The following is a 27664-nucleotide window of genomic DNA, read 5'->3' as shown; positions in this document are numbered from 1 at the left end:
AAAGTAACATTTAAAAATGTGCAAATGTACAAGTCCAGATTTTACTGATCCCTACCACTGAATGTTTATTTTGAGGGAAAATCTGTATTCACCTGAGTTCCATGAACTTTTATACACCTGAATTCATGGACTATATCAAACGAGCACTGTGCTGGATCGAGTCTAATACCCTCGTGATAACAGCTCCTGTATGCTACTGTACAAATCGTACCTGTGTCATCAATAAGAAATGATATACCAAGACTCATTGGCCTGTTTTTCATGTTATGTTAGACTGGAATCAAAATGAGTTCCCCTGCCGGTGTGACCTATGTGAGAAGCTTCTTTTTTGCCAAGTATGAACTGCAGTTTGGAAGTCACAGTTGCTAATATCTTTTGACCCCAAACAAGTAATATGTTCATCATCCAGAACCTCCACTGAACTTCACATTTTTGAACTGCTCTCTTTGGTTTGGAAAACAGCAGCCACCACCCACCCCTACTTTTTCACTCATTAGGGACCAACAGTTGCATCGTGCTCTCATGTTAATTCTATGGTATGCTGAACATCACTGTAAGCGATACAGCATATTAGAGCTGCGCTAATGCTAACGCCGATCAGAGGTCCTCTCTCACTGATGACACCCAGTAAACTGGGGGCACCTGGAAAGTAGATAAGGGGCACAGATTCAGCGGCGGCCCAAGGGATCCTGGCCAACTCAATCTCAGCCTACCCCTGGCAGAATGACATTAATTATTCCCCGCTGCTGCAGACTCCCTGTCATGGATGACTAATGAGATACTGCTGCCCAGGCTAGCCTACGTCTGTGGCAAGTGCCGTTACCAGCCTAGCCACTTGGGAGCACAGAACTCCAACTGTTTCTGCAACAAACAAAAAAAACTGGCTGCAGTCTGTTTTTTGTTTGGAATACAATTAAAGTTTTCCACTCAAAGAAAGGTTTGTTTGTATCCGCAGGGGTAAAAACAATGACCGACTAATGTGTTTTTCAAAAAATTGCTTTTTCTTTCCATCTATGAAATCTGTTCAACTGCGCTTTCAATCAGCACTTATAATGAGTCTGCCATCTGTTCTGATGTCATTATTTGGACTAAGGTGTTGGGATGGGAATTTTAAGCCAGGGGTTGATTTTATAGGAATTCTCCAACCGACGACCAAGTAGTAACAGCATATCCCATTGCCATGGGATATGCTGCATTGGACACCAAGTGGACACAATTCCAGCCCTGAATTTCAGACTCTTACAATAGGCCTAGACGGCAACCTTAAAACTGCCTTACAGCCTGCACCAGAGAAGATTTAGTGTTTATACCTTGAAGATTACATCCAATATATTCACTTTTTAATTTAACTCAAAATGCTTTATTTTTACTGTAGGATTGATTTTCCCAGGATTTATTCTTTTTCTTCAGATTTAAGAATAAACAATGCAGTAAAATATTGTCAATTACGATGAGGTTAATGCAAACATTTCTCTTTTTACTTATTGGAAAATAAATGTCATGTAAATAGAAATTCAATAATAAGTTTGACTTTTGGAAATTTCTTTTTAAGAAAATAAATACATTTATTTTATTTGGACTTTGATGCACAAGACTTTCATAGCACAAGAAAAAAAAGAAAAAAAAGTTTTATAAGAGAAATTAAAAGAGAAAGGATTATCCAGGATTAGTCATTATTTAGTGGCACTTTGTGCATATTTTTGAGAAGGTACATGTTTATTGTTGTATTACAATAGAAGACGGAAATCAAGCAAACTTTGAGCAGGAATCCGCACAAGGTTCATTTTAAATTCGATCCTGAGGCACAGTATGTACTTATTAAATAGCATTAAAGGTGCAAGACACTTTTAAGGTAGTGATTAGCTTTTTGGAATTTGTATACCGTCCTTTTAAAAACCGTCTGTTCAGTGTAGATTGTGTATTCATTTTATGTTCATTACTGCAAAATAACAAGCTTCCCTTTTAACTGTACTGTATCATTGACACATTGACTTCAGATGGGTCTGCCCAACTTCTGGGGGTATACTTTTCCAAAAAAGCAATGTCAGGCACTTCTTCTGTTTAACTTTTTGGAAACTAAAATGAGAAATTAGCAGCACACAACACTGCTCCTCTCCTGAGTTGGGCCAGACTACTGAAGTACTGATGCTTTGATCCAGGGCAGGCTAAGCACAGCCTCAGCCATGTGCCTGTCAAAAAATATCTGACAGAGAGATAGGATCAGTGTGATTTATTAAAAACAGAACCATCAGGTGCAAAAAAAAAAATGCAAACAATGTTTCACTATTGTCTGTTTGCCATTAATACACAGTGGAGCGACCTCATTCAGCTGATAGGATTTGACATTTATGTGAGGAAAATTGAGTTTGTATTTCCATTGCTAGTAAGTCTGAATGAAAGAAACTCAATGATTGACCCAGCACATATGGGCAGACAACACTTCCAATGGCAGCTTTTTGCATTTATTTCTGAGAACAAAAACATTTAATGGCTATTTTTTCAAATACTCAAAGTATAGTGAATGTTGCATATATAGGAGAAAGGACAGAGAGTGGATTATTGTATGATTCATGTACATAATATAATCACAATATTGAAAAAATGCTCAGTATGAATAGCAATACTGTTTACTGTGTCACGTGCATAATATGACTCATGCATAATATAATATATGTACAATATTTCTTTAATTTCATTATCAGAACTGTATTTTAAAACCTGCATGTTAGTGTGCCTAATTGTGTTGTTGTGTCAAGGCCATGCTTTTTTTCTTGTTTTTTTCTTTTCTGTATTCATTGCCAGAGCCTTGATGCATAGATACTGCAGACAATAATATTTTATGAGTTTTCTTATATCCATACCGTGCCCATATCCACACAGGTCCACAGAAATGAAAAAGAGAGACAAACCAGCACAATCAGAGACAAGCATATCAATCATGTCTGGCTGCAGATATTAATTTGTATTTTTTTTTTAAGACAAAAGTGCTATCAACCTTGAGACTTTTTTTACCAACAAGCTTGTGTGTTCTGATGCTGCTAAAATCTGGGTTTCACACAGATGATACACATTGCTGCCAAAAGCAATGTGCTCATCAGGCAGAGTGTTTTTAATACAGACACAGTGGCTATGAATGTCTGCTTTTATCTCCACATGCAGTTTATTTATAGACTTTTCTAGAAGTGTTACATCAGACACGCATGCCTACCATGTAATGTTGTTGATGTACAATTACTGCTCATTTTGTTTCTTTAAAATGATTCTATATTGCAGTATATAATTGCAGTAATGGTCATAAATCAAGTGAGTTATGTCAGGATTATGTTTTACTGTAGGCTGTTGTTGATAACAACCAGCCTTGTGTTTTGTTTAGATTCAGACGATACTCTATTTGCTCCATTGTAATGACGCTGAAGATATAAATAGTTCCTATGCTGGAGAAATGAAAAAACCAATGCTGATGTAGCTTCAATGATGCACAGCATTTGCAAATAAGCAATTTGCATAGTAAAAAGCATAATACAGTAATCCGTTGGGATGAAACAGAAGGAAACTTGGCAAAATGTCAGCAACAGCAGTTGTAAGAACATATTCCTGAAAAACTGAATTTGAAACTTTTCTCTTTAAAAGAAAAATGTGTATGTGTGTATTTGTGTGTGTTTGTTTTTGTGTGTGAAAGTTTGGTACTGAACAGTTAATATTGCATTCTGAACCTTAGCATTCTATTTTAAGGTGTTTTCCTTTTTCATACAGTTGACACTCCAGGCCTGGACTGCCTATCCCTGTACCTGGAGATCAACCGTCCTGTAGATTTTCACTTCAATCCTAACAAAGCGCACCCCATTCAACAACTAGAGATATCATGGAACTGTAAATATATAGAATGGGGTGTGCCAAATTAGTGTTGAAATGAAAACCTACAGGACAGTTGATCTCCAGGAACAGGACTGGGCAGCCTTGCTCAAGGTTGTTATAATTTACTGTGAGGACCCCAAGACACAGACTATTGGATACCTTAAGGATCACACAAAGGAAAGGTAGATGGTAATATCAATATCAATGAAGTTACCCAAAGTAGAGTAAATTAAAATCTTGTTAAATGTGGAATAGAGACAATATTTGCAAGAATTTGTTAACCCAAAATACATGGAGAGATTTATGACTTTCAGAGTTCAACATTAATAGTATTTTGAGAGGGATTGGAGTATTTCAATTTTATTTTAGCAATTTCTCCAAGTGTACAATAAGAAAGTATACATATAATACAATTGCAGGAAAAGGTGGCTTAACTGCAGGAAAAAGTGGCTTAATATAATTAGATATTAAACAGCCATTTAATGAGATTCAGTACGTAAATGTGGAGGAATGGAGACTGACTCATTCGATTACTATGATATTTTTGATGAATGAATGCGTTAACTGGGTATTACCACTGTGGTAAGACACTGTCCAAAGGGTAGCACAGGTTCAACCTGGGTAGGTTGGTTTCATTTATTTAAACCACATTTTTTAACGTTTAGATTAATAGCGCGTGGGCCCTTTAAGAAAAGTTACTTAGATAATAAGTCATAGAGCCACGCTGACTAGTTGATGTAGTAAATGGATTACGAAATAATTTTAACGATATTCCTTTCGAAGGCATTGAGATTACAATGTAAATATTTTCATGCCCACTGAACTGCTTACTCAGCCAAAGCTTTGCTTGAACAAATAATCATCAGATACCATTGCATTTGTGCATATCCAATGTAGTTCATAAACACCACACTTTCTCCAAAGCCTGGTGTTATCACACACAGTTACTGGAGTAGTTGGTAATTGAAGGCTGCGCCCTAGTTTGTGTCCAATCAGAGTGTATCTGCCGGGGAATGAATAAAGCAGCAATGCGTAAACAAGCGCTGGAAACTCCTCCGCCCCTTCCTTCTATCATCTTTACAGAAGCTAGTTCCGTATTCTGTACTACTTTGCCACACATCATCCACTCGCCGTTACCAGCATAAGGTTACCAAATCGTGAATTTACATCTAATTCTCACGACCATGGCTCCGTGAGAACTGGAAGGTAGGCGAAGGGATGCGGTTTTATTACAAGTAGCCGCCGAGCAGCAGATGCGATTGCGTATCATTTTCACAAGGTACTAGTAAAGTTTGGCGTGGGATGGGAATGGTATCGTGTGTCATATATATCAAGTTGCTAGGCATGTGTCCGACCTTGTTCTATTCGATAGCGTGTAGCTATAGATACGGTGTATGAACTAGCTAGTCCTCGGTGAAATGCACTGGCTCGCTCCCCAGTCCTTTCGGAAAGTAATACTTTTGCGTATCGACAACTTGCGTTATAAGGCATTTGAAACGAATGTGATTGTAATGTCTCACAGTAACTAGCCGTATTCATACGTTTATCGTCCAGTAAACCTGTTTTAAGGGAGGTGACGCAAATTGTGACGCTTCTGACTTCCTGGTGATGATGAGGGACAGATACAGTACAGTCACTTAGGGCTAGCGAGCACGCTTTAGATTTACTTGCTGCGTATTGAGGATTTTTCTAGCAATCTAATCCTCGGCCGTTCTGTGACGTTTTTCCATTTCGATGCATCTCCATGTTTGTGAGCTGGATTGTTATTTCCTTTCGGTAGATCGTCACACTTTTGGTAGTATATATTGATCATTTGCATTTTAAAAGAACGGTTTCTTGGTTGAGACGCTGTAGCAGCTGTCCCGTAGTTAGTAGCCTATAACCAATACTGGGCCAAAATAAAATGCTACTGTAGCACTTAGGCGTGTTGCAACAGCCAGCCAATGTCAAAATGTAGCCAGTTAGGTTGCTTTGACCGGGCACCTGCGCATGTACATTGCACAGAAACTTGGATCTGGGTGGAAAGTCGACTGCGTTTTAAAATATTGACATGCTCTTCCGCGGAAGATGCATTTAACGAGTAATTAATACGTGCCGACAGTCGATTGTGTGAAAGTGTCCTAAAGTTCTAACTCTTAAAGTCACAAAACCCCAGTATGTAAGCGTGTGTGTTCAGGGATAGCGGGGGAGGGGCAGGAAAAGGGGGCGGGGTTGATCACTAACACAACATGCACCTGTAATATGCGAATTGCGATGCACATAGTTGGCTATATCCCATATGTATATACTGAATTTCACAAAATGACATCAACTAAGAAACAAGGACGACTCCTAAAATTAGATTATCTGCCTATTACTTCTCAGAGTAAATTAAATAGGAATAATATAGAATATACTGCATATTGAAATATTAAGAATAAGGCCTACTAACTATTTTCGGATTCATATTTCAGCAGTCCTTGCTTTCAAATTTATAGTGTTATGTTATGATTTAGCATTTTTAAAAGTCATATGAGTGCAACCTTCTAATAAGCCCTGCATGTTACTCTAGGTTACATATTTGAATTTGGGAGGAATCATCTAATAATTATGTGTTTTCTCTTTGGCAGTTCCTTGTGACCATCCGTGTTAGAAGTTAAAATGAAGTACCCTCTGTGCTGCATGGACGTGAATGCGTTTTCCACGAGGTGAAGACAGGCTTGAAATGAAGCGGACGCAAGGGGAAGCCAAGAAGCGCGGGGCTGTGCAGACGCTTCTGTGAACCCAGTCCCACGCCCCCCCACACACACCCCCCTCCCCCCCTCCCTCCCCCCACACGCCCACCGTCACCCCATTCCTCCGTTCCGCCTGCCCTTCCCCTCCCCATCTTCCCCTCTTCTGCCGTGGCTGAAAATGGCTGCACAGAGGAAGCACCTGGTCAAAGATTTTAACCATTTCATCACCTGCTATGTGTGCAAGGGATACCTGATCAAGCCTACCACAGTGACAGAGTGCCTCCATACTTGTGAGTACCTCGCCCCTCTGGCTTGCTACCTGTCCGAGATCTGTCAATCAAATTATTAAGCCACACGTCGATCAGACAGACAACACCTGTAATGGTCAATAAAAAAATACCCGACGGGCATCCCTTTCCCATAATCAACTTGTACTGTAATTCAGTGGATATATGGGGTTTCCTAAAAATCGAAGCCAGGTGGTTAGAGCATCCCAGTCTTCTAAGATACCTCATTTCAGGATCACTTACAAACTTTGTCAACTCTTATTTTGACAGGGGCATCTGACACTTCAGGTTGTATCCCTGTACTCTTATACCATGCAGTCTCCTTTAAAAATATTAAATATTCCTTTCTGCCATTCCTAATTAGCATATATTTTCCTTTATTTTAAAGAAACCAGTGCCTGTTTATTAATTTGTCACAGAGTACATATTGATTTTTCCAACAATTTCCTATCAAAGTTCAAATATTATGTTGAGGCACATTGCTCAGAAAATGCAACACACTAAGCATCTGTCCTTAGAAGGCTGTTCTGAGAGACAAACTGAGGTCTTGTCTTCTTTAACCCTTTAAGGTGTAAAATCACAAACATGTGATTAGAATGTTCTTAACTGAACATTCTAATACTGTTGTAAGTATGACTACTGGTAATTGAAATAAATGTAGTTATGGAACACTGACTTAGAATTTTGGAGAAAAACATTCCAAAAAAAAACACACTCTTCAAAGAGTTAAATGTTTAGAGCTTGACAGCTGTTGGTAGCAGAGCTTTCCGGCCTAAATTTTTCCTGAGGTTTCCTGTCATCAGTACTCACAGAAAACATGAATCAAATGGAAATCCTGCGTTTATTTGGAACGGGCCTCTGCTTTCAAGCGTGCACTCCCATGAGCATTAAGTGCTCGCGGATATCATAGGAGATTGCCACTGTGCACGAGTGGAACATCGGTTGCCGTGCCCCTTTTTAAATACGGTCTTCGCCGCTGCGTCGTCGCCCCGGCCGTTTATTTTTATTTGAATGACATGCTTGATGTAATGGCATGGCAGATGTGAACACTCACTCGCAGGGCAGGCAGATCTTCAGTTGTCAGGGTGAGCACAGTCATCTGTGAGTTCAGTAACCATGACAACAAATATCTCCTTCTGAATATGTTGTGTTCAATTCATTCATATATATATATATATATATATATATAGCATATGGTATATGTTGCATATATTACGTACATGAAAAACCTGCTTCTCAGTAATAACTTTGCATGTTGCCGTAATACCATTTTATTATGCTGTTATATTTAGTATCAATGGTAGCAAGTTCAGATTAACTATTTAAATACAGTCATTACTCAGCAGCGTGTGTTTTCCATGCTTAGTAAGTGCTGAACTGAAAGAGTCTGCAGTATATTAGCCTTACAGGAGGCTTTTAAGGGAATTTTGTAAACTAGCAAGGCAAGGTCTGTCTGATTGTGGGAAATATACTGATTAGTAAATTGCTTTGTGTGTAATTAAGACATCAACCATCTACCGTCTGAAACCTGTCTGCCTGAAAGGGAACCTGTTTTTCATTCTTGATTTTAAGCCAGTGTTTCAGCCTATAAGGAAATTAGCAAGAGCTACTACAGTTGCTGCTGCCGGTAGAGAGCTATGCATTGCATATCCCAACTTGTTGTATAGATATAGTACAATTTATATAGCTCCCAAGCTAATTTTCGTGTTATGCGAGATGCTGCTTGTTGAAGGTAAGTGCATACTGGCGTTAAGACAGAGGAGAAGTGTAGGGAAGTAAATCAGTGATGACCCTTGGTGTGGGATCCCCCTGTAGGCCCCGATCCATTGATTGTAACTGTAGACCTCAGATTCATTTAATGAAGTCTTCTTGTATCGCAGCTGTTAATGAGAAGTAGCTGTGGGACTCCTGCATGAGCTGTCACGAATGGCATGCATTGAGAAATAGAATCTACATGGAAATACAGAGCGGAAGGTTGTACATCACAACTGATAATGTATAGTATTAGGCGGATTGCTCACTGCAATGATAAGTCATTTATGCACTTTTCATTGGGTATTTTTTGTATTAGCAGTGTGCATACATTAAGTTACAAAGGGAATTAGTTGTTTTGCTTTACTGATCATGCCACCGTTTTTGCCTTGCTTTTTTTTTTCTTTCCTGTGGTGATGCGTGTCAGGGTGTTCTCTATTCCGGAATTCCATCAGTGGAATCCTTAAGCACAGCTGAACCACATCCCAGCAGCCTCTCCATCACCTGACACTACATATCATGCTTTATGTGTGCTCATGTGTGGGGGGTCAGCGTGTCAGCCTGTGTTAAGGGCGGAACGCATCAGATCGTTTGTGGGGGGTGAACATGTAAGGTCATGTTTCGGAGCTGAAACACGTCACGGTATGTGCGTGCGTGTGTGTGCGTGTCTGTGTGTGTGCGCGTGCATGCGTGCCTCATCCTTTGCAGGACCTGTAGGTATGTGAATCCATCAATATACGGCCTCCCAGTGCGTGACATGTCAAGCACAATGCTTCCTGCTGTTCCTCCTACCCCCCGAATGTTGACTCCACCCCCTTGCTGTGACCGAGCGTTAAGATTGGAGCGTTAAGCTGTCAATCCACAGCTTCTCTCCTTTCACAACAGAGTGAAATGTGAAGTAGTAACTGAACCGCTCAGTGCCTGTTATGGCTTAAGACACGTGTTTGTATGGGAATCAGCGTTTGTCACTCAGGATCCAGAGATTTCAATGCAGAATTATATTGCTCAAGAAGCCCGCCTTCACAATTTTAATTTCAGTTAATGCGTTCTGCCATCATTGGCTGTATATTTGTAAGAATTCACAAATGTATGCTCTGGTTTTTAGACCTACATTTTTCAGAGCATATTATTTGTTTGTTGAATATTTCAGGCACCATTGTTTGTCGTGGGTTATATTTTGATCAGAGGCTATTTTCCTGAGACTTAGTGGACTGCTGGCTTTGACAGCAGTTCTCTGAGGGTTTCTGTGTGCTGGGTTGTATTGTGTAGGTCAGTCTACTCTATACTACATATCTGTACGTGCCACGCATGCTTGAAAGTGGTGATAGCTGGAGGCAGAGACCTTGCCCTATATTTCCCTCCTCATAATGGGCCATCTCAGATATTGTTGACCTTGAAGGTTGCTGCATGTTGTTGTGACATCATATCCTGTCATAATATAGTCCTGCACGGTGACGGTTCACATCAAATGTTGCAAATATTAACTGGGTATTGTATTTATAACAGCAAGACAACTTCGCAGATTTTATTATTTTTTTGTGTGTGGTGATATTGCCAGTAATATTATGAAACAAATGAATGAAGCAAACCTTATATTTATGGTTGGAGTCTTCTGTCATACAATGCTTGCTGTCCTCAGACTGGGAACTAACTTTAGTAGGGGGCTTATTTAGTAATGGAGTGCAGTGCAGTTAACAGGCAGTTTGCAGTCTGAGGAGCTACTAAATGTCAAGCCAGCTGTCACCTCAGCGGAATTGAAATGGGTTTTGACGGGAGGGAGAAAAAAGGTCAGGTGGTCCGAGTGCGGTCAGAGGTTTGTGATGCGTCGGCCGGGGGTTCTCGCGTCTGCGTGTTGGCGACCGCGGCGGTGGGCGGCGGGAATGCGATGCCGCGCTCTGTGGCGTGGCCTGACCCCGCTCTCCCGGGCCCCATCAGTGCTGACCCCCCCCCCCCCCCCAAAGCCCTACTGGAACCGTCACAGGGGGTTGTTTCAAAATCCCCTGCAGTGCTGCCTGCCTGCCTGCAAAGCTTTTTCATCTGACAATCTTTGGGATTTTGCCCATCAGATCATAATGAAACTGCAGTGCATCAGGCATAATGTACTGCGTGGTGCAACTTTTCAGCTGCGCAGATGAATTCCGTAATCGAGATAAAAATAAATGGTGTGTAATATGTGCAGAAATTAGCTTTTTTTTGTTCTAGCACACCGCTTTGAAGAGTGAATAAAAGAGGGATAGAGATAGTATGACGGAGAGAAGGAAAAGGCATTAATATCCTAACCGAATCACATTTATTTCTGTTACCAGTCAGAGAACTGAATAAGGTGTGTGTATTCATCACCTAAGTCACATCTTCCTGTTTGGGCAAATAACGGTAAAGTCTGAATATGAAATAAAGCCGGGTGATTTTAGAAAATAAGTGAATAATTTCTGAGCAAAGCCTTTTTTCTTATATGCTTGCTGGAAATGTTCGCACTGACTCAGGCGAATATATGGAACAGATTTAATGAAGCGAACAGTGTTGTCATCAAAAAACTGTAAAAGAAATTCAGGCACATATATTTCTGATAATGATATTAGGCATTTGTTCTTTTTTGGCTCTCATAAAGTCTTACATTTAAAAAAAAAAAAAAAATTATAATTAGATTTATATATCACAATTTTGTATGGGATTCATTTTCAAGAGCGGGGCCTATAAATTGTCTCTGAGTTGGAGTGCTGGGCTAGGATTAGTGTTTCCTTTTGGCTCGTGATGGATAATGTTTAGGCAGAGGGAACATGATCATGGATTAAAAGTCCTGCTCTGAATACAGTCTCTGGACATGCATGCCTTTTGCCAACTTAAAATCATGCTTTGTCTTGTGTCACGAGAGCATTATGTTTGGTCAGTGATTTTGGTTGCAAAAAATTAATACATTTTCTTCTCTTCTTTCCCCGCCAGTTTGTAAAAGCTGCATCGTCCAACACTTTGAAGACAGCAACGACTGTCCCAAATGCGGAATCCAAGTCCATGAAACAAACCCTCTAGAAATGTTGCGGTAAGACGTCTGATGAATTTTGGCCCTTGCGGAGGGGCAAGGGTGAAGTTAACCAGAGTTACTTACCTTCAGCATTGGCCATCCACCGGATTGATCTTTGAGGATGTGGTTCTGTTGAAGCAAGACCTTTTGGGGATAATGGGACACACAGAGCTCTGTGAAGTGACACAGCTAACAGAGCAGCCTGTGACATTTTGTTGGTTGTTTGAGAGAAATGCTCTATTTTTTCAGCATGCAATTTGCAGGTCAGAAAGGAGAGAAAATGAACAGGCAGCCTTTTAGTTTATAGGATTTATAGGTCTCTGTCTTCAAAATGCTCTGGTTAAGTTTGGTACCATAGAATTCTGCTGTTCTACTAGGCCACCACTTTAATCCACTGAACGTGTTGTAGAGTACTCCGTACTCCATCTTGGCGAAAATGGTAATCACTGAAATGTGTGCATATGTAAATATTTATTTTAGTGGAGATTCATCACATCTACAATTGACTGCTGACTGATTTAAAACGTGCTGTGGGATTTGAATGTTTCGACGTTTCATATTTTTATTTCTGCCTTTATTGCAATCCATTTAGCTTTGTAAGTGGAACTCATATCTTATTAAAAATTGAAGAATGTTTCAAATTAATAGCGTGACTCCAGCAATAGATAAGGCTCTGGCCTTTGTACCGCTGGACCGGTGCTGATATGGGGCCTGACAAATCAAGGTTTATGGCATCGATGTCAGTTGTCTGCTTGATTTGTGGGGGAGTCAGTGCTGCAGACATGAAGCTGGGGTGGAGATTTCCTGTCAGCAGCTGAGCTGCATGCTTCAGCCAAGTTCTCTCTTTGAGCCCCCCCGCCCCCCAACCCCCGCCCCCCCCCCCCACAATCTCCACCTATCCAGTCCTAACGTCTCTCCAGCTCACATGAGCAGTGACTCTCCACCGGTGACTTTAAATATCCAGGGTGGTGCTGAGTGTTTAGCCTGCACAGTACTCTAAGGTGACGTTTATTGTATCGGGAATGTACAGTGTAGGGAGAGATAAACATGAATGGCAGTGGCTCAGCAAAAAATGAATCTCTGTGCCCAGTGTCAGCAACATACTGTGTACAGTAAAGGGTAGATCTAATCTCTTCACACTTCCCACTTGGAAACTGGTCACGCAGAAAATCAAAAAGCATGTCATATGACTTTGGATCTACAGTAGCTTGTAAGGCTACGTCACAGACATTTTGCTTCTACAGAGTTGTTATCTTGTGGTGTCAGATTTTGAAAAAGGTATCTCAAGATCACATGAGTTTATTCCACATTATTTGTGAATCTCCACATGTGTCATTATTAGAAGGCAGAGTGTAAAAATGTTCCACGTGCCATCAGTTACAGTCACATTTAGCTTATTTTCTCGCCTTATTTGTTGGTTCATTTATTTATATGTCTCTAAAATTGTCAGAGACAATCTCTTATCTTTGGGTTTGTAGTTCCTGTTCCTGAATTTCCTGTGTAGTTCCTGTGTCCAGTCCTTTGCAAAGCCATGTTGACCCCTGTTCTTTTGTAGGTTGGATAACACCTTGGAAGAAATCATTTTCAAGCTTGTGCCTGGACTTAGAGAAAGTAAGCAGCTCAGATTATGTATATTTTTATTGATTATTATATACAAATAATTGTGAATCTTTTAAGGCTATAATATAAAAGCGTTCTAATGATTAAAAGGCTCGCATATGTCCGTGCATTCATGTATATCTAGCAATATGGGCTTTCATGGATTTATAAATAATGTTATTTTAAAACTTAATTTCACTGACCTTCATGTAGTTAATGCAGATAGTAATGAAGTTCATTGTCTTCATTAAATTACAAGAGGACACCATTGGCTTCTGTAATCCCATCATTCTCCTTGTACTCTGCATAGTACAGAAGTTGCAATTTCCAGTGTCTGTGAACACGAGTTGTATAATATTCTCATAATGAAGTGAGCTTTCTTCCAGAGTGGCAGTTAACCAGCATTACGCATTCAGAAAATGCCAGTCCTAATTGACAGTTACAAAATCATTGAGAAAATCTACATGATTATGATCAAAATATCGGAGGTGGCATATGTTATACCCTTGGGTGCACATGAGTTTAAATTAACAAGGTGTGCTCTGTACAAAATGACCTTGGCTACATTAAGGACTGTGTCTCAGAGAGAGAATGAGGGTGTATTTATGTGAAAATCATTCCCAGAATCTGTCTTAAGAATTGCTACGTGATGGCAGGTACAGGGCTTGGTTAGTCTGCCAGGAACCCGCGGTTGATGCAGAGCAACCTCATGCTGAAGTGAATCATTGCCTTTGAATCATCCTCTGCATATATTATCACTACATTCGTTCAAAAGACTCTTTTTGAACATGTCACCTGTAATTCAGAAAATGTAAAAGTAAAATCAAATCATTGATTTGTTCAGTAAAGTTATTCAGTAAAAAGCAATTAGAAAACAATAAATACACTGATTTAATTTCAAGTTTCACCATGTGTTATGTTGGTTTGTGCTGTATTACTCAAAACTGTGAATGTAAATCTGATTAGATCACACACACATACACATGACGCATAGATACATGAACAGTTTCTGATTGAGCAGCTCTCCCAATTTTGTGACCTTGATTTATTTTTTTTATATAACTACGTCCATGTCAATATCTCCGTGTTTTGTTTTTGTTTGACTAGAGGAGGAACAACAGGAGATCGAGTTCTGGAAGAAGAACAAGTCAAAAGACAATGGTGAAGGTAAACTGCAATTGTACAATGTCACACTATCACAAACCACTTCTCTAAACATGCACAGCCTGTCATCCAAATATGACGTAATTTTGAGAAACATGAAGGGGAGGACCATACCCATAGAACAATGACTGCCTCTTCCATGAATTGTGTTCTTGGGTATTCAGACCACTGTGTCCTTGACAGTGTCCTTATTCAATGTAAGTGAAGAGCGACCTCCATGAATCAACAGGGCTTTTCTGGGTCTTTGTCAACGTGACATGCTTCACCCACTGAGCTCTCTGTCTATGTGTGTCATCATTTATATATTAATGGTGAGATCACAGCAGTGCTTTGTGGCCAGTGCATGGGCCACTTTTAGACACCACCAAACCCTCTCTGGAAATGACATCACATCCAGTCACTTTCTCTTCTGGTCACTAGTTTTGGTAAATGGTAAATGGACTGCATTTATATAGCGCTTTTATCCAAAGCGCTTTACAATTGATGCCTCTCATTTGCCAGAGCAGTTAGGGGTTTAGGGGTTAGGTGTCTTGCTCAAGGACACTTCGACATGCCCAGGGCGGGGTTTGAACCGGCAACCCTCCGACTGCCAGACAATCGGTCTTACCTCCTGAGCTATGCCGCCCCTATGTCGTTTTGTTTTCGTCAAGCCGTTTCATGCACATTTTGAAGTTTTGTCTGGGAAAATCTGAATGGAAACACCAAATAAATGTATTTTTAAAATCCCAAACATCGGGATAAAAGTGTTTACACTCACTGCAAGTCGATTTGAGGTTATTTAATAAAGAGGGTATTTGATAAATAGCGATGGGAGTGGCATTTGCAAATAAAAGTTGAATGTAGTTTTGGGCATCCTTAAGTTTTGCACCAAAAACTCCATAAAATTTGTGTGCACCACGACCTCTCTGAACTTTTTTACACGGCTTTGTGCCCATGTGTACGGCACCTATCATGGTCGGACGGCCGTTGCGTCTGACATTAAAATAATGGCACTTGCATTTCCATGTCATCTGGAAATAAGAAATATGGCTGGGGGTAGCTTGCAGGAAAGAGTTTTTATTACTTCCCCGTTGGCAAGCATTTCTTGAAAACTGGGGTGTTTTTGACGACGTAATCTTGTAAAATCCACACGCAGATTATTTATTCATTGAAAAGGAGTTTATGAACGAACCTGATTCACATTTTTGGATTGTCGAATTTTCAATAATTTACAGTTTGTGTAAAATTTGAATGGGAACGTAGCTACTTTTTCAGCTTCTGTAGGGTCTGTAGGGTCTCCGTTCTCTCCTAGCACTCAGGGCTGTACAGTTCAAAACGGACCCTCCTGTTTTCGCCAGGGAAAGGGGGGGTAGACAGCGGCATTTCCCTCTGCCCAATAAGCCGGGTATACAGCCTCTCCTCAGCTGTCACTGACCAGCCCCGCTCGACGGTAATCGCCTGTCAGGATCTTTATGGACGCGGGGGTTGTCGGTGGCGGGGAGAGATGGAAGGCGGAGGTGCAAATGAACCGCGTTTCAGGTGAAAAGGGATGAAAAGCTCCTTGGCGGGAAGCGCGATAAGGCAGGAGACAAAAGCAGCGCGGCGGCCTCTCCCTTCTGACTCACGGGGCTCTCTGTGGGCGATGCCGTAGGTGGCGGTTGAGTCACGATAGGCGGCGGAGGGAGAGAACGCGCGCCGCCATTCGATAATGGAGGGGCTCCCGGAGAGGGGAGGGCTGATTTAATCAGCGGGAATCCGTCTGAACGGAGACGGCCGCGGCGGCGTCGCCCCGGCTGCTCGCCGTGATTGATCGACCGGCCCGGTGGACGGCATCCCAAACTCTCACGCAATCCCATTCCCGTCTCCTAATGAAGAAAAATGCATTTTTTGGAATGGTACCGAGGTATTTTATTAAGATTATGGCAGCGGGGCACACATTTTGGGTACAGGCCATTTCTGAAATTAACTTTTATATCCTTCATTTGGAGGTCATGCGCAATTCTCATATGAAAAATACATTTTTTAGAAAAGATCCTCACAGGTCTAGATGTTAAGTGTATATTAGCTGTGCATTTACGTGGGGTTTGTGCCTGAAGATTTATCAGGATTACTATACCTGTGCAAAGCACGGATTTTGTTTAACAATGTTTAAAAATATGTGAAAGTGAACACTAGTTTTTCCAGTCTCCTTGGCACTTGCTCCCCCTCCCCACTAAAAGGACCACAATGGAAATACTCCTTTGGCTTTATTGTGTTTAGTGTGTGGGACATCTCTGGTCAGTGGGTTCACCTGTATTTAAAATAGAATAGTAGAATTCCAATCAATCAATCAGTCAGTCAGTCTTAAGACAGTATCTCAGGCTAAACTGCCCATATCCCTGATCTGCATGTGATTAGCTGGTCCAAGTTCTCGGCCAATGGCATTGCCTTTGAGATGGAACACCTGGCCACATCTGGCCTTAAACGGCTGGAACGTGAGCTGCACGGAAAGGAGAAAAGTTAATCTGCCGCATCTAAATGCCACACGAGTTAATGGTCTGACATTCTCAAGATGAATGATCATTTGATGTGACACCAATTGGAAATGATTACAAATAAAGCAAAAAAACGGATCCTTTCATTGTTAGAACTATTTCTGCTGTATTGGAGTTCACATGTTTCTTAAGACTTTAACACTCCTTGACTACTGGGAGAAAGTTCCTGTAACCTGTCAGTTGCAAAGTTTATACTCTTAATTTTATCTAATAAATTCCTGACGACATCATTGTCTTTTATAAATACCTCCAGGTATTTTAAGCCCTATTTGTTGTATAGGGCTCAAAATACCTGGAGGCCTAGCAAATTTATACATAAACCCCATTGTCCTGTATCTGGGAAGTTAAAGAAGGTTTTCAGTGTGTACACGTTTCCATGTTCCATTGTTACATTCTGCCAGGTTCAAGGATTAAGCCTTGCTGTGTGCCACAAGTGTAGTTCTGATGTGCTGTTGAGGGATGTTGAACAGGAGATTGCGTGGGCTTGTTTTGGGAAGGTTTAGTGAGCATTCTTGCTATTTCCTTTAAGTCATTGACATGCAGGAGTTTACGAGACAAATCATGTGTGTGTGACCATAAAAAGGCAGAAGCTCCAGTCTTAGATGGTTGTGTTTTCATTCTATCTCAGCTTTCAGTATATTGCAGGAAATGTTTGATGGTAAAACAAAACTATTATCAGTATTTGTAACTCATAATACCCCAATAGAATAAATGGACGACTAAACCGTACCAACTGAAACCCGTAGGTTTGGTCACTGGCATCGCCCGGGGAGTGGTGGCGTGTCGTGTGGCGTTTTGCTTGTGGGAAGTGCAATGCTAGCATTGTGTTCTGACAGAGGATGGCCCCAGATCCAAGAAGCCCAGGATGGATGATGAAGATGAGGAAGGTGGAGACCAGGACTACCACAGGAGCGACCCCCAGATAGCCATCTGTCTGGACTGCCTCCGTAACAACGGGCAGATGGGGGAGAACATAGTGAAGGTCAGCCTTGACCTCTCCTTCTCCCTCCCCTCTTCCATTTCTCTGCTTCCATCTTTTCTTCTTCTCAGCCCGTTTCACTTCCCTTCATCTTTTCACCTCTCTCGACTCCTTTCCTTTCTCTTTTTTATTTCAAAACATTTCTGCTTTAATTTTATCAATCATCATCATCATCATCATCATCATAGTATTATTATTATTATTATTATTATTATTATCATCAGTACTAACTAAATGGTGAGAGTATATCCAGGGAATGTTTTTATTTGTGTAATCAGAAATTATTCCAGCTGGAAGCAAAGGTGTGAATTAAATGATGAGTGAATTGCACAGAAATACATTTCTATCCCCCCCCTCTTATTTATTTTCCCTTACCATTTTGTCGCCTTCTCTCTTCCCTCCTCTCCCCCTGGCCTTCAGCTCTCCCCCTTTCTCTCCCATCTTCCCTCTGTTTCTCATCCCACTTCACTCCCTCTTTCATCCACACATCCCTGCCCTCATCTCTTCAAGTGGATGGAACCTCAGAAACACTGCTGGCTTAATGCGTCTTTCTTTCCTTATGTACAATAAAGCTAATGTTCCAGCTTTCAAGTGAGGAAAAAACATATGGCGTTAAGTATTTATTTTGCAGAACTCCTACTGTGTAAAGAGGGATATTCAAGTAGACGCTCACCGCTGTCAGCTGGATTTAATGCATTTCTACACCAATTTGCTGCTCATTTCCATTAATACATGGCCACCTTGTTATAAACCCTGTAGCTGGGATCCATAATTAGGAAACTCTATAGTTTCCCTTGTATTCACAAAAGGTTCTAATGGTTTATAATGGAGTGGCCACGCTCACCATGTTTTGCCTCTTTACAAAAGGTCACACGGTGTCAGAGGAGTACAGTGCATTCTTGGTAAAACCATGAAAGCATGCTGGAAATCCCAAGGTGAAAGAACCTTACATTAATGCAAATGAGCGGTGCATATAAGAGAGTCTGAACTGATGTAATCCTGTTTTAATACCCACTTCCAGGGCTTAATGAAGAAATTTATACGCTGCTCGACTCGGGTGACCGTCGGAACCATCAAGAAGTTTCTTAGTTTGAAGTTAAAGCTTCCAAGTTCTTACGAGGTGAGCTAGAAATGGATTCAACCTGCAAAATGGATGTAACCTTTGCATCCCTTATAATATTACACATTAAGAAAGCTGTTGAAGTTGTGCTTTTGTGAACCAATTCTCTTTGTTGGCTTTCTCCTTTGTATACAGCCTCTGTGTTCTATAGTCCTTGCCGTGTTGCCTGTCAGTCCCAGGTCAATGCTGAGTTTTTGCACCTTTTGGTCCATTTTAGCTTTGAAATCACATGTTGAGTGAACAGCATTTAGAGCCATTTCAGATCTTACCAAAGGAAGGTGTGTAGATGGATGATGGATGAATGGTGATAGATAGATAGATGGATGGATGGCTAGATAGATAGATAGATAGGAAGAAAGGCTTAAACTCTTATGAATCGGGAGTGCCTTTTCCTCCCTTGAGATATGGCTAGTCTTTGGCTGTGACTGGCTGCCTCCGTTAGTGGGCATGTGCCGGTTCAGCCGTGACAAGCCCTCACTGTTCTGCTCCATCCCCCCCCGAGGCCTCCCCCGCAGTCACAGTCAGCAGCTGCTTGTCTCTCTCCACAGCTGGATGTTCTATGCAATGGGGAAATCATGGGGAAGGACCACACCATGGAATTCATCTACATGACCAGGTGGAGACTTCGGGGTGAAAACGTAAGCTGCCGAGGGTTGTTCACCATCCCTGACCTGCTCTCCGCTCAAACGGACTCTGTCGCCGAACACCGGAGCTACTCTCTCTGTGTCTCTGACTCTCTGTCTCTCTCAGTCCCTCTCAGTCTCTCTCTCTCCCTCACTCACACAAGACTCATCACTTGCTTCAAGATGATTACCCCTATTAGCCTCCGTAATGTGATGGAAGCTATCACCTGTAATAGGACCCCTGAAGCAGGTTAGGCTTGGGAGAAACCTCATTTTCGGCCACCTGTATTACCTGTTGAGTCATCGATTAAGACCTTGCATTAGCTTTAAGGCAATGTTGGGCAGTTAGATCACAAGACGTGTGTTTGAGTTTCCTTGAATGAAGGAAGACAAAACGATGAAAAAATTACATTTTCAAGGAAGCTGTTTCAGGAATAGGTGCCCGAGGGGTCCGTTAATACTTAGGCCTGGACTGGCTTTTTGGTTTAAGCCATAGTGCACTTCTGTGTGAGGGCTTCTTTGAAGGCCTTCTCCATAGTTTCTCCCTCCTCCATTTCAGAGCTGTAGCTCAGCCGGCTGTGAAATTGTCTGCCATTTGTGAGCCAATGAAAAATGGATGAACTGTTTTTTAGTTTTTTGTTTTTTTTTGCCAGATCATCTTTCTGTAAGAAAACAGAAAGCAACCTAGGACACACCCTGGGCTTCCCAACCTTATGGAAAATCAAATATTCCTTACTCGCCCTCTCTTCCTTGGGCCACAACAAAACAGAAAGCAATGGTATCTGTGACCATAGGCTGAGAGGAACAAAGCACAAATCACTTTTTTTTTTGGTGATTCTCTTAATACCCTGTGGCAACTGGATTAGTCATGCTAGCTGAAGTCATACAATTGGAAAATTGTCAGTGTCTGAACTTATCTTGTCCATTAATCAAACAAACTGCTTTTATAAGTCACAGGAATCTTCTCGTATGCCTTATGTGTCTAAATACTACATTTGGATAATGTTTAATTAATGCTAGTGTGTTTCAAACAATATCCATTGCCGTTGACAACATCTCCCTATGTGACATTTCGCATGTGCCGCTTTTCAGTGCGAGAAAACGTGGCTCTCATTTTTACTTCTCTCTCGTTGTGATATTGGTGGCTTTCACAAAAGCTGATTGTTGCCATTGTGACATTTTATCAGCGACGGTGGAAGTGTTGAAATGCAATCAGCGAGCTGAATGAGAATGGCGAACTCTGTGACTGGAAAACCGGAGTGTCATTGATATGCCTTTATAGTCAGAGAAAGCAGAGCTGCAGAGCCTTTCCCAGGTTATAATGTGCTGTTTTGTGGCGTATTCTTTCTTTCTGTTTGTGCGCCCAGCTGTTTGAAACTCCAGAAAGCGTAATTGCGATTGACTCCACACCGAATAATTCTGGTAAAGCGCAGTCAGCTTTCAGGGGATCAAGAGAAATTGAACACAGTAAACAAAACTCTCAAACAGATCCACTTCCTCATTTTATTTATTTATTTTTGCCTCACCCAGAATAGGTCTGCCTTGTTGTTTCTATTTCCAGAGGACAACCTTGGTTAAACCACTGACTTATTATTATTTTTTTTTTACACACCTGTAACGCCACACTTGACCTCGAGAGCCCTCTCAGTGGGATGCCTTGTCGCTAATTCAGGCGAAACGACCGTCCCCTTAAAACGACCCGGTCCGGTTTTCACAGCAAGGGGGTCAGAGGTCGCGCCAAGAGAGCGCGCGGTGTCGACCCTGAAGAGACAGGCACGGAGAACTCTGAGGACCCCGGACAGCTGTCACGACAGGGGAGGTCGTCTTCAAAAACGCAGTCACCTGACCGTCCCCCCGTTCCCCCCACAGGAGGGAGCAGGCCCTCCTCAGTGACTGGCCCGGCTAGCCGAAAAGCGGCCCTTGTCCTTGTTTGCCCTGCGCCGCGGCTGGATCCTCTGCATGGGAATTACTTCATCCCTTTCTGAGCACATTGTGTCAGGCGCTTGTGCATTATTTCATTCACTCTGAGTGGCGGTTGGGTCTGATCAGCTCAGCACTAAATGTCTTCATCCTCCGGCAGAGAAATAGCTTTCGGTATTTTATTTTTTTGACGGGCACTTTGGATGACAAAAACATGCTGCTGTGAAAATATTTTCAAAAATATTTATATTCTTTTTTTTATTGAATGTCCCTTGTAGTGTTGGTTTCAGTTTAGTAGAATATATGGTTCTTGAGATTAAGACCAGAGATTTTTGGACAGGAGACAAAAATGAATTGCTAGGCCTTAGGAGGATAAGTACTTCCTTTGGAGGATGTGTAGTTTGTATTTTGCCGTAATGGCAATGACAAAAAGCTTCACCGTGCACATTTCGCATAATGCTTGGCAAGGTGAAAAGAAACAAAATGAACAACCTTGACCAAAATCAAATCCATTTTAAAGCAGGGCATTGGGTAACTGTACCCAACACATCGCAGTACAATATTCAGTACTCATGGTAGAACATAGATCTGTGTGGGATCGCCTTTGAAAAGTCTTTTTTCCCAAGTGATGTGGGTCACGGCAAGATGGCTTCTCGAACTGATGATACACTCCCAGAAGAAATGGCATAACCCGAGCTGCTGCATGATCTTGCGCCTTGTCACGACTTCTGTGTAAATATCCTGTCATTGGCTGCTAAAAATAGGGGGCTGCTTGGCCCAGGACTGCCTTTGAATGCAGGCTGTGAGCCTTTCAACCTGAGCGAAACCACAGGTGCTCTTTTCCCTCTCCCTGTGTTCACATCTGCCGATGAGTCACTCACTTTCACTGCTGCTTCTTGGACCTGGAAGCCATTCCGTTTCTTACGTGAGCCGTGCGCTGTTGAAGAAGGAGTACTTCCGAATTACCTGTGGATCTTTTAGCCTTTGGTTACACCTTTCTGTTGTGAAACATGCTTACATACAGTGCCGTGCATAAGTGTTTGGACAGTTACACTGTTTTTTCTGCTTTTGCACTGTACTCCAGCACTTTGGATTTGAAATTAAAAAATGAATATGAGGGCTAAAGTGTAGAATTTGAGGGCATTCACATCTATATCGGATGAACCATGTAGGCCGTTTTATACACAGTCGTAATGTAACACGTAAACTAAACGAGAGAGGAAAAATGAAACACATAATGTATCCTTCTTCGACATACCTGCACTGATCAAATGTCCATGCACATTCCAATATAATTCACTAGCAAGAAATGTGGTGCATATATTATTTAACTTAATCTGTGGTGCAAGAGCTGATTTGTTAATGATTATCTTTCCAAAGTTGTGAAAATTGTCGTCTGGCCTGCAAATTAGCTAAGAGAGTCAGGAGGCAGACTTTTCGGAAATCTACGGTTGTTTAATTGGATGAATCACACCGTGCTTGCATTCTACTTCACAGCTCCGCTAATGCTAGCAGGTTGGGGAAAAAAACTGAGTTTTTGAAATGCTGTTAATAAAAGTGTATAAACAAAAGGTCAAACAGAGTCACATCATGAACAATAAGCACTGGATATTGTAACTGCCTCAAGTACAAAATGTGAACTTTCGAGGCTTTGGGGAAGCATAGCTGCTTAATTACTGTGGTGAAAAGCACAGGTATAACCACGATAATGAGAATGATCTCATCCTCACAGATGGTAGTAGATCTGCATGATGTAACGGTGTAAACTTAATGGTCCTGAGTTGGATGTGAGTCGTGTCTTCCATCCATTTTCAAGCTTCTGAAAATTCTTGACTGTTAGGGGTAACTTGCTTAGTTTGTTCTGTTCTATGTTGCTGTTACAAACACCCTTCATACAGTATTTAAGGCTTTAGCTTAAAGAGACTACAAGGCATTACAGATACTGAGGAATATAAAAGAGCAGAAGACTGACGCCAGAATCATCTGAAGTCAAGGGCAATGCAGCTTTCATTTGACATTTCAATGAAACCCTCAGTGTTTCACAGTAAGTTTCGCAGAAAGGATGGTACATTTTTTACTTGGAATTGAACTCGGAAAGTGTAACCAAATCTGATTAATGCAGCAAATGTGTTTGTATGCTGAGATTGGTTGATGCAGTACAGGTGCGGTTTTTTGTCTTCACAGGCTTATCCCATGGTGCTGGAGTATCGGCCACGGATCGACTTTGGTTAAATGTGGAGAGGCCCAGGCAGAACGTACCTGCTGTAACTCCAACCCATCGACAGATCGCACAATGAATGGACCTGCCTGGTATAGGGTGGAACAAACTCTTTCTTCCAGTTCTCTTCAGATCCACGTCCGCATGCAGTCACAACTCCCTTTTGGCCTTATCTTCATTTTTATTTGTGTTCTTTAGTAGTCATGCATTTCTTCTCTCTCTCTCACTGTCTGTCTTTCAGTTTCTTTCTGTCTTTCTCTATCTCTCTCTCTCTCTCTCTGACTTTCAGTTTCTCTCTCTCTCTCTCTCTCTCTGCCATCCCACACACACACAGTAGTTGTCTGAGGACATCCTTTCAGCAGTGACAGTTCTTTTTAAGTGTGGTGACTGCATCCTGTGAGTTCACAACATCCCTTGCTGATCCAAAGGGAGAGAGACTTCCATCTCACAAAACAGGTTGACGCTGGGTTGACACATCACCTTCGGCTGAGTTTTTTTTCCCGTAGTGTGATCCACACTGCAGAAACTGGGGACGGAGGACTCCGAAGGTAACGACTCAGAATCTGTCCTTGTTTGTTAGGGATATTGTTGAGTTTGTAGTGCTTCAGATCCTTGAGATTAATTTCTTTCACAACTTGTGAGAGTATGATAGATTTGGTTCCTCATGAAATTGACTCTTAATGGTACAGTAGTGCGCAAGGTTTAATGATTGCACTCTTAACCACTACTTTAATCACTTTTCCTGTAAGATATTTTATAATGACGACAAGTGCAGGTGTTCTGCAGCCATACGTTGCATAAAACCTGCATGAGAATTGAGACTATGTTTCAGATTAACGGTAAAAGGGTATTTTAAAGGTATAAAACTGGGAATACAGAAGACACGTGTTTCTGTAATTATATCTACGTCCAAAGGAAAATGCGCATTTATTATTACCAATAGAAAAACTCTGACTCACCCCAATCACTGGAACAGTGAACAGTCCTACCCAAGGAAAAGGGACCAGTAACATTAGACCTGTACAGGCTGAACAAAATCAAGACTGAATCAATCAATGTTCATTTAAACACTTTGTGGTAGAATCTAATAACAATCTCTTAGTGGAGGCCTTTCCCAGCATGCCTCTGAAGTGCAATGCTGCACGTGATTGGATGATTGAGCAGTGCCACGGGCTTTACTTGCAGCTTCATCCCCCTCTACTGCCCCATCTGTTAGACACTGTAGATAACTGAAAAAGTATTGCACCAATTGCACACATAGCATGTCATTGGTACGTTTTGCCTCAAAAGAAGGGTAAGAGGAGCTTGGTGGGACATGGGTGACCAGTTGTGTCTGTTTGTAACACCTCTTTTGTACATGATTTAATTTTTATATGTTATTGTAGTCATACTCAATGCAATGGAAGTCAAGTAAGCAACACTGAAGTAAGTTTGTTTTTTAAGAAAAAGAAAAAAAAAACCAAAACAAAAAAAACAAAAAAAACAAGGAAGCTGTCCCAAATGTTGGCAATGGCTAATTCCCTGTACATGTACGTTTACCCAACTGGGACTTAAAGGTTTACTTGTAGGTGCTGGAGATTTGTACAGACTTTCTGTTTGGTTCTGCTCTTGTGACGATCCAGCTAGCCCCTCCTCGAGCTCAAAGTGCCGTATTGACGCTGGTGCCATGGCTGGCCCCTCTCTGACTCACAGTGGTTCCCCTCAGTACCTCTCAGCCCCGTCTGTTTAGCGTGATGGCGAAGGATCAACGGACGCCGCAACGCTCGCGCGGTATTTTTATTCTGCCCAATGCCGCGTGAGTCATCCAGCTCGGCCTCTTCCGCGAGACGTGTTTTAGTCATGGCATGACCGGGAAGAGGCCCGTCTTCCTTTTCCGATTGGCGGCGTAGGGGAGGGGCGGAGTTACCGGAGGGCTCGCGTCCGCCGCCGAATGCACCTCCGGCAGAAAAAAATGCCTCCCAGGTAAACCTGCCACGCCACAAAGTCGTGGCTCCGACCGTCTCAGACCGTTGCCTAAATACAGAAACTCTGCACTGATGGTAATTATGCATTTCTGATGGCTTGACTCACTCTCTGGCAAGGACGAGCGAGAGCGTTCTAGAGAGCAGCTCTGCCCTGCTCCCCGGCCAGACTGCAATATGATTACCCAGGCGGCTTCTCCTGACAATCTCTTGAACTGGTAATAGCTTTTTTGGCACTAGGCGGAGGAATATTGATGGGTTTTAGTCAGATGGATCTGAATGTGAAACTCTTTGTTTCGTGGACAGTGTGTACGCCTTGGCATCTGAGAACGTAGACTGTGAGGGTGACCTACATTTGCGTGGATTTCATCAGATGCCTGTTATTAATTAACCTCATCTCTCTCTTGAAAGCGTTTTTTTAAAGCGATACCCCTGTTTTCTTCCCCCCGCTGTGATTGTGTAGCTGCGAAAGGGTTCGCTATTTTATTTTAAATATATTCATATCAGTGCATAATTATAATGACTGTAAAATATGCCCAGTGAACTATGGGTAAATACATTATTTAAGATTTATAGATGAATCCGAGATCATAAGTAAGTTGATTTTTAAAGTGGCTACGTATGAAGGGAATTTGCAGGGTAAGGTGCAGCAGAGAGTTATGTTTACCTGCGGGATCAGGATTTTGCAGAGCCGTTGCCATGCTTCTGTGGCTGTCCTTAATTAAAGGCACAGAATTAGGACGCGTTTTTTCATCGTGTTTTCTTTCAGCGGGGGGACAAACAGACACCATGTTAATCTCGAATCACCACCTTAAAATGCTCCAGCATTCTGTGGTAGGACAAAGATTATAAGGAAGAGAGCAGAAAGAGCCAGTGATTGAGGGCAGGTTAAAAAAAAGAGTCCTTTCTGAAGGCTGCATTTGCTTACAAATGCTGTTTCCATTTTAGAATTTTATCTGAACTACTTGATCCATTCGTGGGGAGGACAAATATATTTCTCATCTTCCATGTGCCGACTCTGGACTTCGGCTGAACGTTTGAAAGCAAATACACAGGTCCTTTGCTAAGTGTGAGCGCATGCACGTCGACAATGACTGCGGCCCAAATGCACCTGCGGCAATGGTTCAGTTGACGGCAATTTCAGGGGGATGTAATGAACTGGCTTGTACAGACGTCTTTACAAATCTCCAGTCCTACAGCTGTCCACGTGCTACTTAGAAAGTGCATCTTCATTTCGCATTACTCTTGTCACTCATTCCTTTCCAACCGAGCCTAAGAAACTGTATGTCAGCTTCTTACAGTCTTTCCACACTTGTACTTTTACTTGTTTAAGGTGTCTTTGAATAGTGTTTATAAAAACTACTCTGAAACCCCATGGTGGTTTAATTGTTAGCTGAGGAAAAAAAAATGTTTAGACTGAATAATCCTTGAAATGTCCTTGTGCTGCGTTAAACAATATGATGTATTTTTGTAAAGAGAAGCACTTGTAGATATTTTATCTTTAAATTAAACCGTACGTGTATGTTTTTCAAACATAAATGCTGCTTAGAATAATCTATTCTATTTTTCAATGTAAATGTGCCTGAACTGCATTCCTATAGAGATTAGAAATGTATATATGCAAGAGTTGTTCTATATGTGACTTGACATTATTAAAAAAGGAGGAAAAGCCTCATTCGATGTTTCTTGTGTAAGTGTGTGGAATGCTCATGATATGATATCAGCGCATATGGAGGTGATGGACATTACCCTAATCTCATATGGAATACTGCTGTGAACATCATAAACGTATCGCATTTGCTGCACGCAGTGTCTGTTAATAAACCTCAGAAATGGCTGGTCAGGGTTACCTCATGGACTAAGTGCTAAATGTAGCCACACTGCCAACTGTGACTCATTGTTCACATGGTATTATTTTACGCTAACATTGCTAGAAAAGC

General features: G+C 41.6%; 1 protein-coding gene across 3 annotated transcripts; it reads left to right on the top strand.

Annotated features, from left to right (window-relative positions):
• The first annotated feature begins 4846 nt into the window (after window positions 1-4846).
• pcgf5b (polycomb group ring finger 5b) lies at window positions 4847-27404 on the top strand. 3 transcript variants are annotated; one of them, XM_035405801.1, is made up of 9 exons: window positions 4847-5061; window positions 6465-6859; window positions 11549-11645; window positions 13183-13238; window positions 14334-14393; window positions 17740-17885; window positions 18904-19002; window positions 19551-19640; window positions 23730-27404. In XM_035405801.1, the coding sequence occupies exons 2-9, from the start codon at window positions 6748-6750 to the stop codon at window positions 23775-23777; spliced, it is 708 nt and encodes a 235-aa protein (XP_035261692.1). In that variant the 5' UTR covers window positions 4847-5061; window positions 6465-6747; the 3' UTR covers window positions 23778-27404. The 3 variants fall into 3 exon arrangements, with proteins under 3 accessions (XP_035261692.1, XP_035261693.1, XP_035261694.1); XM_035405802.1 differs by having other exon boundaries at window positions 4847-5134; XM_035405803.1 differs by lacking the exon at window positions 4847-5061 and adding an exon at window positions 5494-5650.
• The last annotated feature ends 260 nt before the right edge of the window (window positions 27405-27664 follow it).

Source organism: Anguilla anguilla, chromosome 2 (genome assembly GCF_013347855.1).
Source record: "Anguilla anguilla isolate fAngAng1 chromosome 2, fAngAng1.pri, whole genome shotgun sequence".
In the NCBI taxonomy this organism is placed as follows: Eukaryota; Metazoa; Chordata; class Actinopteri; order Anguilliformes; family Anguillidae; genus Anguilla; species Anguilla anguilla.
Note: the sequence above shows the minus strand (reverse complement) of the source record. Positions and strands in the feature narration are given on the sequence as shown.